This window comes from Pseudorasbora parva, chromosome 3 (assembly GCF_024679245.1).
Source record: "Pseudorasbora parva isolate DD20220531a chromosome 3, ASM2467924v1, whole genome shotgun sequence".
Taxonomy (NCBI): domain Eukaryota; kingdom Metazoa; phylum Chordata; class Actinopteri; order Cypriniformes; family Gobionidae; genus Pseudorasbora; species Pseudorasbora parva.
In genome coordinates this window covers 60847686-60864105 of record NC_090174.1, presented here as the reverse complement: position 1 = coordinate 60864105, position 16420 = coordinate 60847686, and the positions used below count along the sequence as shown (strand labels likewise).

Genomic DNA, 16420 nt, shown 5'->3' with positions numbered 1-16420 from the left:
GGTGTGGGTCAGTTTAAGGGTAGAGTTAGGGACAGGTGTGGTGGTGTGGGTCAGTTTAAGGGTAGAGTTAGAGACAGGTGTGGTGGTGTGGGTTAGTTTAAGGGTAGAGTTAGGGTCAGGTGTGGTGGTGTGGGTCAGTTTAGGGTAGAGTTAGGGACAGGTGTGGTGGTGTGGGTCAGTTTAAGGGTAGAGTTAGGGTCAGGTGAGGTGGTGTGGGTCAGTTTAAGGGTAGAGTTAGGGACAGGTGTGGTGGTGTGGGTCAGTTTAAGGGTAGAGTTAGGGTCAGGTGTGGTGGTGTGGGTCAGTTTAAGGGTAGAGTTAGGGTCAGGTGAGGTGGTGTGGGTCAGTTTAAGGGTAGAGTTAGGGACAGGTGTGGTGGTGTGGGTCAGTTTAAGGGTAGAGTTAGGGTCAGGTGTGGTGGTGTGGGTCAGTTTAAGGGTAGAGTTATTAAATGCAATTATAAATGTAAGAACAGAAATTAATTATGTTTTTACATTGTACTTACATTTAAAAAATACCTGCTTGTAATTTCTATGTACACAATAAGAGCATTGTATCAAATTATTAATTTAAATGTTAGTAGTACATAGTATTTTAGGCCACCTAAAATAAAGTGGGTCAATGTTTTTTACCACCTTAGCTCTCCGACCCACATTTGGGTCCAAATTTGCATACGTCATAATTATTTGAAATTTGTGTATTATTATAATTATAGTTAAGAAAAACAACACTATAGCACATGATTGATTGGATGTGAATGTTGCTTAGTTTTTGGCTATAATATGTGATTGACTGAACCTGTGGTATTCTGGCAGGAACTGTGGTAACGTGTTTTGTAAAGACTGCTGCCACCTGAAGCTTCCCATCCCAGACCAGCAGCTTTACGACCCGGTTCTGGTGTGCAATACCTGCTACGACCAATTACTGGAGTCCCGTACGCGAGAACTGCGCTCACAACAGCTGAAGAAACCCATCGCCACCGCGTCCAGCTGAGACAGCCAATCACAGCTCGCCCAGCGGGCCGCGACGGCCCCACAGAGGGGTGTCCAAACAGATGCCTGTCATTTAGAGGAAGAGCTGCTCTCTGCCTCCTTCCCCCCCAAATGCAAGAGGCGGACGATTTTGAGTCCAGATCAGCTCTGAGACTGATCGATATGAGGAAGAGGGTGGATGAAGTCCAAAAAAACGAGCGTGGTTTGTGATGGAGGGGCGCTTTGAAAGTGAAACGATTGAAAGCTTCTCTGGTTGAGGACATAAACAGAACCCGTCCGGGTTCAGATGCCCAGAGAGGCATTTCTTCATCTCAAAAATCATCATCACACATACACACACAGCCCTCTACAAACCCTATACATCACCAATGAAACACACACACACACACACGTAGGACAATCACCTCCTTCCCTCAAAGCCCCACACGTATCCATCAAGAGGCTCACTATTTAAAATGATACAAGCTGCTACAGTATTTAAAAAAATGAAATAATTCTACTTTTGTATCCTTATTATTTTGTGCACTATGGAGGGGATTAGAGACCAAACTGGAGAAATCTGCAGTTGTTTACTTGCTGTTGTCTGCTGATATGGGGCTGTATGAAGCTTGAATGTACAATTTTGTTTCATTTGTATTTGGAGAGGTTTATGGGCTGCCGTTAGTGGACAAGCTGCCAGTTTGCATTGATTTGATTGCAGTTTTATGGTGTTAATGCAGCAGTGCACAGAACGGATTCTGTATTTTTTGTTGTCCTTTTTTGACTTTCAGCCACTCCCTTCAAAACGGCGCTTTAGATGATCTGTGAAATGTTCTTTTCACTCTCATTTTATGTGAAATACACAACTAACTTTAAATGCCAAAACTCAAATTCCAACATGTCAATAATATATAGACGTCCATGTTCATCTGGCTGGTGGAACGTCTGTAGCGGGAAGAAAAAAACAGAACAAGCTAAACATTTATGCACCGTTAATGTGTATGTAGTTGTTGTTGTACGTTAAGGTAAAACTATAGCCATGTTGCACTGCTCTGTTTCAGAACTTTAGCCAGAATACTAGTGTACTAGTTTTTTTTTTCTACAACTTCATCTGAACAAACCAATGACAGTAATTTTACAATATCTCACAGGATCATTGGAAACTGGTGGCAATTTGCATTTGAGGGTTTCACGGTTCTTTTTTTGCTCCTGTTCTCAATGTGTCTTGTGAACATTACTCAATAGAAATGCATATTCAAAATAAGTCCTATGATCCCCCCAACCCCCTCCCATTTCTTCTTTTGTCGTCCATGTCTTCAACCCTGGTTTTCTTCACTGGTCGTGTATTTTTAATGGTGAACCTCTCAACAGTGCCATGTGTTTTTTTTTTTTTTTAATGGATTCACTGTTACTTACTTGTAACTTTAACATGTTCAATGGTACAATAGCTAGATGCTTAACAATGAGAAAAAGAATTGTTGAGAATCGATGTTGGGTTAAAACCCAATGAACACTTGAGAACTGATTTGGTTTTGTCTGATGGTTTAATTTCTCATTTTCATTGTGTTAATGAAGGACACATTTTGAGTTAAAACATTAAAAAGGAACCCAGAAATGTGATGTATAGTTATCTGGTCTGTAATAGTGGCTAAAATTTGTCACTTAGTGAATTAATTGTTGTAAAGATATGCATTGTACAAGTTCAATCCCATGGGTTAAATAAAAAGATGTCTTTATCAGCCATAGGTGTCCAGTCTTTAATGTGTAACTTGTGCATTCTTATGTAATTTTAACAAAGTGGGTTGAAAATCAGCAATGTTAACATTTTTTGTCTAAAGTCCCTCAACTTTACCATCATTTTTTAACCCACTTTGTGTCATGTACTTTGTCTCTAACAAATAGCCCTTTAAATAAGGAACATATAGTGGTTTTTAACTTGTGCAGTGTTTTGTGGAAACAAACATACCTCTTTTTGCTAAAACAACATCCAATAATATTTGAAAACATTTTTGAATTTGAAAAACATGAAAAGGCTTTCGGGACAGTCAGCATTGCCACCAGGCGGCAACCTCCCAGAGTCGCTCTCGAAACCAACACAAAAGTGGCTTAAACTGCAATTCATCAACCGGAATTATTCTCTCGATCACAGGGCTCATAAACGTCCATCAAACAAACACAATGATTTATTTCTCATCCACCTGCAATGGATTGGACTATTATTTTCGTATGACATAGCCTGCTTGCTTGATCGGTCAATATAAGCGCTAACTGCGGGCACACACACACACGCACACACATGTACGTGCCCTTCAAATGTCACGTCAAGAGAGCGAGAACAGTCCAGATCAAGAAAGAAATATTAACTATTTGAGATTAATCGGCCAGCTGACGGACTTACGTTTTGTTAGCGCGTCTGGAAAACACACAGCCCCGGGACGTTGGGCTTTGCGAGCCCTGGCCCCATACATGTCTGAGTCAAGCGTCCTAAGGTATGTTCTGTTAGACACATACACATAATCAAAATGATCTATAACAATGCAATACCATCACATATGAAAACATGTTTTACTCACATTGTCTTCTTTTCTGTGTTCCTCAAAGAAAGATTCAAACGGTTGGTTCGGATCGCGTAAAACTGGCAAAGTGCTGAAATCTCGTGACATTGGCGATATGAATCTTGAATCAATACGCTGATTCACGACCGTTTGAATCTTTATTAGAGGTTTGAAAACAAACGCGGAGAAGACAATGCTTAATAAAGTCATTTTGTGTTATTTTTAGACCAAAATGTATTGTCGACGCTTCAAAAGAGTCTAACCAACTGATGTCACATATGGACTACTTTGATGACGTTTTCATTACCTTATGGACGTGGACAGCAAGTGTGCATACACTTACATTCAAAGGACAGAAAGCCCTTGGACTAAATCTAAAATATCTTAAACTGTGTCTGAAGATGAACTGAGCTCTTACGGGTGTGGAATGACATTGGGGTGAGTCATTAATGAAAGAAATTTTGGGGTGAACTTACCCTTTAAAGTTCTGCATAATTAAGGGAGTGGCAACTTAAGTGACCGGTGGATTGCCAATATGGTCGAGCTAGACTACTTACATTACATTGTTCACATTTTTCATAATCACTCTCATTACACTGGTCACTTTTTCACAATAATCACTGACATTACACTGTTAACTTTATCACAATAATCGCTCACATTACACTTTTCATTTTTTCACAATAATCACTTACATTACACTGTTCACTTTCATCACAATAATCACTTACATTACACTTTTCATTTTTTTTCTCACAAAAATCACTTACATTACACTGTTCACTTTATCACAATAATCACTTACATTACACTATTCACTTTCATCACAATAATCACTTACATTACACTTTTCATTTTTTTTCTCACAAAAATCACTTACATTACACTGTTCACTTTATCACAATAATCACTTACATTACACTTTTCATTTTTTTCTCTCACAATAATCACTTACATTACAATTTTCATTTTTGCATAATAATCACTTACATTACACTGTTCACTTTTATCACAATAATCACTTACATTACACTGTTCACTTTTATCACAATAATCACTTACATTACACTTTTCACTTTTATCACAATAATCACTTACATTACACTTTTCATTTTCATCACAATAATCACATACATTACACTTTTCATCTTTTTCACAATAATCACTTACATTACACTGTTCACTTTTATCACAATAATCACTTACATTGCACTGTTCACTTTTATCACAATAATCACTTACATTACACTGTTCACTTTTATCACAATAATCACTTACATTACACTTTTCATCTTTTTCACAATAATCACTTACAATACACTTTTAACTTTTTTCACAATAATCACTTACAGGACACTTTTCATTTTCATCACAATAATTACTTACATTACACTGTTCACTTTTATCACAATAATCACTTACATTACACTATTCACTTTTATCACAATAATCACTTACATTACACTGTTCACTTTTATCACAATAATCACTTACATTACACTTTTCATCTTTTTCACAATAATCACTTACAATACACTTTTAACTTTTTTCACAATAATCACTTACAGTACACTTTTCATTTTCATCACAATAATCACTTACATTACACTGTTCACTTTTATCACAATAATCACTTACAATACACTGTTCACTTTCATCACAATAATCACTTACATTACACTTTTCATTTTCATCACAATAATCACTTACATTACACTGTTCCCTTTTATCACAATAATCAATTACATTACACTTTTCATCTTTTTCACAATAATCACTTACAATACACTTTTAACTTTTTTCACAATAATCACCTACATTACACTTCACTTGTATCACAATAATCACTTAATTTACACTTCATTTTTTTCCTCAATAATCACTTACATTACACTTTTCATTTTTTTCCTCAATAATCACTTACATTACACTTTTCATTTTTTTCCTCAATAATCACTTACATTACACTTCACTTTTATTACAATCATCACTCACATTACACTTCTCATTTTTCCTAAATAATCACTTACATTACACTTCACTTTAATCACAATTATCACTTACATTACACTTTTCATTTTTTTCTCACAATAATCACTTACATTACACTTTTCATTTTTGCACAATAATCACTTACATTACACTTTTCACTTTTATCACAATAATCACTTACATTACACTTTTAATTTTTGCACAATAATCACTTACATTACACTTTTCACTTTTATCACAATAATCACTTACATTACACTTTTCACTTTTATCACAATAATCACTTACATTACACTTTTCATTTTCATCACAATAATCACTTACATTACACTTTTCATTTTCATCACAATAATCACTTACATTACACTGTTCACTTTTATCACAATAATCACTTACATTACACTACACTTGTATCACAATAATCACTTAATTTACACTTCATTTTTTCACAATATTTACTTACATAACACTTTTCATTTTTTTCTCTCACAATAATCACCTACATTACACTTTTCATTTTCATCACAATAATCACTTACATTACACTCTTCACTTTTATCACGATAATCACTTACATTACACTGTTCACTTTCATCACAATAATCACCCACATTTCACTTTTCATTTTCATCACAATAATCACTTACATTTCACTTTTCATTTTCATCACAATAATCACTTACATTACACTGTTCACTTTGTTACGTCCCAGGACGTATGTGTATGTTTTATAATTATGGTGTTTGTGTCATTTGTTGATGTACTGTGTTCTTGCCAATGGACCCAACAGCCTGCTGGCAATTGTAGTTTTTTGTGATGTGTGTTCTGCCCTATTTCCTGTGCTCCTCCCTGTCCTAATCTAGGTGATTGGATCTACCAGCTGCTCATCATTGTCAGGAGGAGCCAGTATTTAAGCAGAACAGGAGAGCGGTCCTGAGAGAGATTCCTTCTCCCAGGAGCATGAGAGGGTTCTGATGTTGCCAGTCCCAGTGTGTTGCTCTTGTTGTGTTTTAAGCTTAAATTGGTGTCATTGCTGTAGTGTGCAGCTTTTATGTGTTAAGCTTAAACTTAAAACCAAACTTAAATGTGTTGTGGCTGTGTGCCCAGCTTTTAAGTTTCGTTGCCTGCTATGTTGAAGCAGTAGGGAGACGGGGCCATTTTTCTTTTGTTCTCATTCTCTCCTGTTTTTGTTAGTAGTGAAGTAAGGTAAGCGTGTTGTTGTTTATTTGTATTTATATTGTTCAGGTTACTTAGATCCTATACCACTAGTTAGTAATCTTTAGTTTTTTTTGTTTTGGCCGCACCAACTCTTGAACATGTTTCCCTTATGTTGGATTGTGTTTTGTTTGTTCCTTTGGCACTGTATTTGTTTTCACTCATTTTTTGTAAATAAATCTATTTGAATCTTATATTGTGTAGTGAGTGCTGGGACTGAGAACATTTAAACCTTCTTTGTTTCTATTAAATATTCTTTAAAAACGTTACTTCCCTTTCTCCCCTAGAAATCTAAAAATGGGAACGTAACAATTGGGGGCTCGTCTCAAGCATTTTTTTTCTTTCCCTAATTGGGCTCGCATTTATGAAATTTGGTGAAATTTGTTCATAGAGCGTATGCTTTACTTGACTGGTTTAGTTTTGGGGTGGTGAGATGTTTAACTGTTTACCCGGTTAACAATGTAGTGCAGAGTAAGTTTCTGATCACTGACAGTGCTGAGAGAAATTTTTGAAGGGGAAAGGTCGAAAAAGGTCATAAGCAGTGTTTAAGACATAACCAGGAACAGTGTGTGGTTTCATTGTCTTGACCCCAGTCATATGATGGCTGAGTGCATGGCGTGGAGGTATGTAACTGTGCTAAAGTGAAGAGTGTTGCTCTGGTGCAGTCTGGTTCCACCCATATATGTTCCTTACTATCGGATCTATCTAATCACCACATTTTTGTATTCCCTGAAACTGTTTTACTCTCCTGACTTTCCCCCTCACATTATTTTGATGAGACACAGGAGCTGCCCAGTCGTTGATGCTTGACAGTCAAATCCTGTTTTCAGGAGAATCCTAGAACGGTACAAGTGTCTTTGTTCGAGGTGTTGGACAAAGCTGTGTGCAAGTACCTGTACACTTGGTATGGTTAACTTCTGAATTAGTTCTGTCAAGATAGCAGGGTGTTCTGAACTGCCTGTGGAGGGTATCAGTGTCATTTTAGGGAACAACCTGGCAGGTGGCAAGGTGTTCTCTTCTTCGACCATGGTGGATAACCCTGACTCTTGTGGTCCAGCAGCTCTGGTTACCAGGTCCTCCAGTATGGTTCCTAGAGATCTGGTCCTTTGTTCTCAAGTCAAGAAACTTGTGGACACTTCTGATTTTTCAGACTCTGTTATCCCTTTGTTGGAGTCTGTTGAGTGTAAAATTCCCAAACTAGACACTCCTATCATTCCTACTGTTCTTCAGGTTGAACAGAAGCCTGTAATGGCTGGGAGCGAACCTTTGGCTACTGTGCAGTGTCCTGAGATGGATCTGACCGCTGCTTACTGTGTACAAGCATTGAAACTAGTACTCCTGTACTTACTACCAACTTTGTCAGTTGAAGGTGACTCAAATTGGGTTGAGTGCAGTAGTGCTATATGAGCATGTTGCCGGTGTCGATCACCCAGTAGACTGTCCTATTTTTGCACTGTCCCAGCCTCCTTTGGGTAAAATCCCTTTCAAAATGTGGCAGAAAATGTCATAGGACAATTCGCAGACTTTGCTCTGTAATTTGAATGTGGTTGCTTTTGAGGTGTAAGATTTGTGCATGTACATTGGTGAAAAACGAATCAGTTCGTGTCATGGTTGCTCCGGGTGTTTGGTCTCTATCTGTTTTCCACCACGAGAATTTGAGCCAGTTTACCCGTGGTGCTTGAGGTGAACCGTAAGTGTTGTTTTACTGACCTTGCATTGATTACAAAATACAGTGGTATTTGTGACTTATGGGTGGGGGTGTTACGTCCCAGGACGTATGTGTATGTTTTATAATTATGGTGTTTGTGTCATTTGTTGATGTACTGTGTTCTTGCCAATGGACCCAACAGCCTGCTGGCAATTGTAGTTTTTTGTGATGTGTGTTCTGCCCTATTTCCTGTGCTCCTCCCTGTCCTAATCTAGGTGATTGGATCTACCAGCTGCTCATCATTGTCAGGAGGAGCCAGTATTTAAGCAGAACAGGAGAGAGGTCCAGAGAGAGATTCCTTCTCCCAGGAGCATGAGAGGGTTCTGATGTTGCCAGTCCCAGTGTGTTGCTCTTGTTGTGTTTTAAGCTTAAATTGGTGTCATTGCTGTAGTGTGCAGCTTTTATGTGTTAAGCTTAAACTTAAAACCAAACTTAAATGTGTTGTGGCTGTGTGCCCAGCTTTTAAGTTTCGTTGCCTGCTATGTTGAAGCAGTAGGGAGACGGGGCCATTTTTTCTTTTGTTCTCATTCTCTCCTGTTTTTGTTAGTAGTGAAGTAAGGTAAGCGTGTTGTTGTTTATTTGTATTTATTTTGTGCAGGTTACTTAGATCCTATACCACTAGTTAGTAATCTTTTGTTTTTTGTTTTTTTGTGGCCGCACCCACTCTTGAACATGTTTCCCTTGTTATGTTGGATTGTGTTTTGTTTGTTCCTTTGGCACTGTATTTATGTTTTCACTCATTTATTGTAAATAAATCTATTTAAATCTTATATTGTGTAGTGAGTGCTGGGACTGAGAACATTTAAACCTTCTTTGTTTCTATTAAATATTCTTTAAAAACGTTACTTCCCTTTCTCCCCTAGAAATCTAAAAATGGGAACGTAACAACTTTTATCACAATAATCACTTACATTACACTGTTCACTTTTATCACAATAATCACTTACATTACACTTTTCCTTTTCATCACAATAATCACTTACATTACACTGTTCACTTTTATCACAATAATCACTTACAATACACTGTTCACTTTTATCACAATAATCACTTACAATACACTGTTCACTTTTATCACAATAATCACTTACATTACACTGTTCACTTTCATCACAATAATCACTTACATTACACTTTTCATTTTCATCACAATAATCACTTACATTACACTGTTCACTTTTATCACAATAATCACTTACATTACACTTTTCATCTTTTTCACAATAATCACTTACAATACACTTTTAACTTTTTGCACATTAATCACTTACAATACACTTTTCATTTTTTCACAATAATCACTTACATTACACTTCACTTGTGTCACAATAATCACTTAATTTACACTTCATATTTTCACAATATTAACTTACATTACACTTTTAATTTTTTTTCTCAATAATATCTTACATTACACTTCACTTTTATTAAAATAATCACTTACATTACACTTCTCATTTTTCCTCAATAATCACTTACATTACACTTTTCACTTTCATCACAATAGTCACTTACATTACACTTTTCATTTTTTCTCTCACAATAATCACTTACATTACACTGTTCACTTTTATCACAATAATCACTTACATTACACTTTTCACTTTTATCACAATAATCACTTACATTACACTTCATTTTCATCACAATAATCACTTACATTACACTGTTCACTTTATCACAATAATCACTTACATTACACTGTTCACTTTATCACAATAATCACTTACATTACACTTTTCATTTTCATCACAATAATCACTTACATTACACTGTTCACTTTTATCACAATAATCACTTACATTACACTTTTCACTTTTATCACAATAATCACTTACATTACACTTCATTTTCATCACAATAATCACTTACATTACACTGTTCACTTTATCACAATAATCACTTACATTACACTGTTCACTTTATCACAATAATCACTTACATTACACTTTTCATTTTCATCACAATAATCACTTACATTACACTGTTCACTTTTATCACAATAATCACTTACATTACACTTTTCATCTTTTTCACAATAATCACTTACATTACACTTTTCACTTTTATCACAATAATCACTTACATTACACTTTTCATCTTTTTCATAATAATCACTGGCATTACACTGTTCACTTTCATCACAATAATCACTTACATTACACTTCATTTTCATCACAATAATCACTTACAATACACTTTTCATTTTTTCACAATAATCACTTACATTACACTTCTCATTTTTCCTCAATAATCACTTACATTACACCGTTCACTTTTATCACAATAATCACTTGCATTACACTGTTCACTTTTATCACAATAATCACTTACATTACACTTTTCATCTTTTATCACAAAAATCACTTATATTACACTTTTCATCTTTTTCACAATAATCACTTACATTACACTTTTCATCTTTTTCACAATAATCACTTACATTACACTTTTCATTTTCATCACAATAATCACTTACAATACACTTTTAACTTTTTTCACAATATTCACTTACAATACACTTTTCATTTTTTCACAATAATCACTTACATTACACTTCTCATTTTTCCTCAATAATCACTTACATTACACCGTTCAGTTTTATCACAATCAATCACTTGCATTACACTGTTCACTTTTATAACAATAATCACTTACATTCCACTTTAAATTTTTTCTCTCTCACAGTAATCACTTACAACACACTTTTCACTTTTTTCACAATAATCACTTACATTACACTTTTCACTTTTATCAAAATAATCACTTACAATACACTTTTAACTTTTTTCACAATAATCAGTTACAGTACACTGTTCACTTTTATCACAATAATCACTTACATTACACTGTTCACTTTCATCACAATAATCACTTACATTACACTGTTCACTTTTATCACAATAATCACTTACAATACACTTTGAACTTTTATCACAATAATCACTCATATTATACTGTTCACTTTTATCACAATAATCACTTACATTACACTGTTCACTTTTATCACAATAATCACTTACATTACATTGTTCACTTTTATCACAATAATCACTTACATTACACTGTTCACTTTTATCACATTAATCACTTACATTACACTTTTCATCTTTTTCACAATAATCACTTACAATACACTTTTAACTTTTTTCACAATAATCACTTACAGTACACTTTTCATTTTCATCACAATAATCACTTACATTACACTGTTCACTTTTATCACAATAATCACTTACATTACACTGTTCATTTTTATCACAATAATCACTTACATTACACTGTTCACTTTTATCACATTAATCACTTACATTACACTTTTCATCTTTTTCACAATAATCACCTACAATACACTTTTAACTTTTTTCACAATAATCACTTACAGTACAATTTTCATTTACATCACAATAATCACTTACATTACACTGTTCACTTTTATCACAATAATCACTTACATTACACTTTTCACTTTTATCAAAATAATCACTTACAATACACTTTTAACTTTTTTCACAATAATCAGTTACAGTACACTGTTCACTTTTATCACAATAATCACTTACATTACACTGTTCACTTTCATCACAATAATCACTTACATTACACTGTTCACTTTTATCACAATAATCACTTACAATAATCACTTATTATACTGTTCACTTTTATCACAATAATCACTTACATTACACTGTTCACTTTTATCACAATAATCACTTACATTACACTGTTCACTTTTATCACAATAATCACTTACATTACACTGTTCACTTTTATCAAAATAATCACTTACAATACACTTTTAACTTTTTTCACAATAATCAGTTACAGTACACTGTTCACTTTTATCACAATAATCACTTACATTACACTGTTCACTTTCATCACAATAATCACTTACATTACACTGTTCACTTTTATCACAATAATCACTTACAATACACTGTTTACTTTTATCACAATAATTACTTATATTATACTGTTCACTTTTATCACAATAATCACTTGCATTACACTGTTCACTTTTATCACAATAATCACTTACAATACACTTTTAACTTTTTTCACAATATTCACTTACAATACACTTTTCATTTTTTCACAATAATCACTTACATTACACTTCTCATTTTTCCTCAATAATCACTTACATTACACCGTTCAGTTTTATCACAATCAATCACTTGCATTACACTGTTCACTTTTATAACAATAATCACTTACATTCCACTTTAAATTTTTTCTCTCTCACAGTAATCACTTACAACACACTTTTCACTTTTTTCACAATAATCACTTACATTACACTTTTCACTTTTATCAAAATAATCACTTACAATACACTTTTAACTTTTTTCACAATAATCAGTTACAGTACACTGTTCACTTTTATCACAATAATCACTTACATTACACTGTTCACTTTCATCACAATAATCACTTACATTACACTGTTCACTTTTATCACAATAATCACTTACAATACACTTTGAACTTTTATCACAATAATCACTCATATTATACTGTTCACTTTTATCACAATAATCACTTACATTACACTGTTCACTTTTATCACAATAATCACTTACATTACATTGTTCACTTTTATCACAATAATCACTTACATTACACTGTTCACTTTTATCACATTAATCACTTACATTACACTTTTCATCTTTTTCACAATAATCACTTACAATACACTTTTAACTTTTTTCACAATAATCACTTACAGTACACTTTTCATTTTCATCACAATAATCACTTACATTACACTGTTCACTTTTATCACAATAATCACTTACATTACACTGTTCATTTTTATCACAATAATCACTTACATTACACTGTTCACTTTTATCACATTAATCACTTACATTACACTTTTCATCTTTTTCACAATAATCACTTACAATACACTTTTAACTTTTTTCACAATAATCACTTACAGTACAATTTTCATTTTCATCACAATAATCACTTACATTACACTGTTCACTTTTATCACAATAATCACTTACATTACACTTTTCACTTTTATCAAAATAATCACTTACAATACACTTTTAACTTTTTTCACAATAATCAGTTACAGTACACTGTTCACTTTTATCACAATAATCACTTACATTACACTGTTCACTTTCATCACAATAATCACTTACATTACACTGTTCACTTTTATCACAATAATCACTTACAATAATCACTTATTATACTGTTCACTTTTATCACAATAATCACTTACATTACACTGTTCACTTTTATCACAATAATCACTTACATTACACTGTTCACTTTTATCACAATAATCACTTACATTACACTGTTCACTTTTATCAAAATAATCACTTACAATACACTTTTAACTTTTTTCACAATAATCAGTTACAGTACACTGTTCACTTTTATCACAATAATCACTTACATTACACTGTTCACTTTCATCACAATAATCACTTACATTACACTGTTCACTTTTATCACAATAATCACTTACAATACACTGTTTACTTTTATCACAATAATTACTTATATTATACTGTTCACTTTTAACACAATTATCACTTACATTACACTGTTCACTTTTATCACAATAATCACTTACAATACACTGTTTACTTTTATCACAATAATTACTTATATTATACTGTTCACTTTTAACACAATTATCACTTACATTACACTGTTCACTTTTATCACAATAATCACTTACGATACACTGTTTACTTTTATCACAATAATTACTTATATTATACTGTTCACTTTTATCACAATAATCACTTACATTACACTTCACTTTTATCACAATAATCACTTACATTACACTGTTCACTTTTATCACATTAATCACTTACATTACACTTTTCATCTTTTTCACAATAATCACTTACAATACACTTTTAACTTTTTTCACAATAATCACTTACAGTACACTTTTCATTTTCATCACAATAATCACTTACATTACACTGTTCGCTTTTATCACAATAATCACTTACATTACAGTGTTCATTTTTATCACAATAATCACTTACATTACACTGTTCACTTTTATCACATTAATCACTTACATTACACTTTTCATCTTTTTCACAATAATCACTTACAATACACTTTTAACTTTTTTCACAATAATCACTTACAGTACAATTTTCATTTTCATCACAATAATCACTTACATTACACTGTTCACTTTTATCACAATAATCACTTACAATACTCTGTTCACTTTCATCACAATAATCACTTACATTACACTTTTCATTTTTATCACAATAATCACTTACATTACACTGTTCACTTTTATCACATTAATCACTTACATTACACTTTTCATCTTTTTCACAATAATCACTTACAATACACTTTTAACTTTTTTCACAATAATCACTTACAGTACAATTTTCATTTTCATCACAATAATCACTTACATTACACTGTTCACTTTTATCACAATAATCACTTACATTACACTGTTCACTTTTATCACATTAATCACTTACATTACACTTTTCATCTTTTTCACAATAATCACTTACAATACTCTGTTCACTTTCATCACAATAATCACTTACATTACACTTTTCATTTTCATCACAATAATCACTTACATTACACTGTTCACTTTTATCACAATAATCACTTACATTACACTGTTCACTTTTATCACATTAATCACTTACATTACACTTTTCATCTTTTTCACAATAATCACTTACAATACTCTGTTCACTTTCATCACAATAATCACTTACATTACACTTTTCATTTTCATCACAATAATCACTTACATTACACTGATCACTTTTATCACAATAATCACTTACATTACACTGTTCATTTTTATCACGATAATCACTTACATTACACTGTTCACTTTTATCACAATAATCACTTACAATACACTTTTCAATTTTTCACAATAATGACTTACATTACACTATTCACTTTCATCACAATTATCACTTACATTACACTTTTCATTTTTTTCTCTCACAATAATCACTTACATTACACTTTTCACTTGTATCACAATAATCACTTACATTACACTTTTCATTTTCATCACAATAATCACATACATTACACTTTTCATTTTCATCACAATAATCACATACATTACACTTTTCATTTTCATCACAATAATAACATACATTAAACTGTTTACTTTATCACAATAATCACTTACATTACACTTTTCACTTTTATCACAATAATCACTTACATTACACTTTTCACTTTTATCATAATAATCACTTATCTTACACTTTTCATTTTCATCACAATAATAACTTTAATTACACTGTTCACTTTTATCACAATAATCACTTACATTACACTTTTCATCTTTTTCACAATAATCACTTACATTACACTTTTCACTTTTATCACAATAATCACTTACATTACACTTTTCATCTTTTTCATAATAATCACTGGCATTACACTGTTCACTTTCATCACAATAATCACTTACATTACACTTTTCATTTTCATCACAATAATCACTTACAATACACTTTTCATTTTCATCACAATAATCACTTACAATACACTTTTCATTTTTTCATAGTAATCACTTACATTACACTTCTCATTTTTCCTCAATAATCACTTACATTACACCGTTCACTTTTATCACAATAATCACTTACATTACACTGTTCACTTTTATCACAATAATCACTTACATTACACTTTTCATCTTTTATCACAAAAATCACTTATATTACACTTTTCATCTTTTTCACAATAATCACTTACATTACACTTTTCATCTTTTTCACAATAATCACTTACATTACACTTTTCATTTTCATCACAATAATCACTTACAATACACTTTTAACTTTTTTCACAATATTCACTTACAATACACTTTTCATTTTTTCACAATAATCACTTACATTACACTTCTCATTTTTCCTCAATAATCACTTACATTACACCGTTCAGTTTTATCACAATCAATCACTTGC

The 16420-nt window shown here is 32.6% G+C and overlaps 1 protein-coding gene across 4 annotated transcripts in view; it reads left to right on the top strand.

Annotated features, from left to right (window-relative positions):
* The window catches only part of mtmr4 (myotubularin related protein 4), a 133017-nt gene extending 130303 nt beyond the window's left edge, over positions 1-2714 (top strand). For all 4 annotated transcript variants that reach the window (XM_067439696.1, XM_067439697.1, XM_067439695.1 and 1 more), the window contains one exon: positions 816-2714. In XM_067439696.1, coding sequence (XP_067295797.1) covers positions 816-993 — 178 coding nt within the window. In that variant the 3' untranslated portion in view covers positions 994-2714. The remainder of the gene's footprint in view (positions 1-815) is intronic.
* The last annotated feature ends 13706 nt before the right edge of the window (positions 2715-16420 follow it).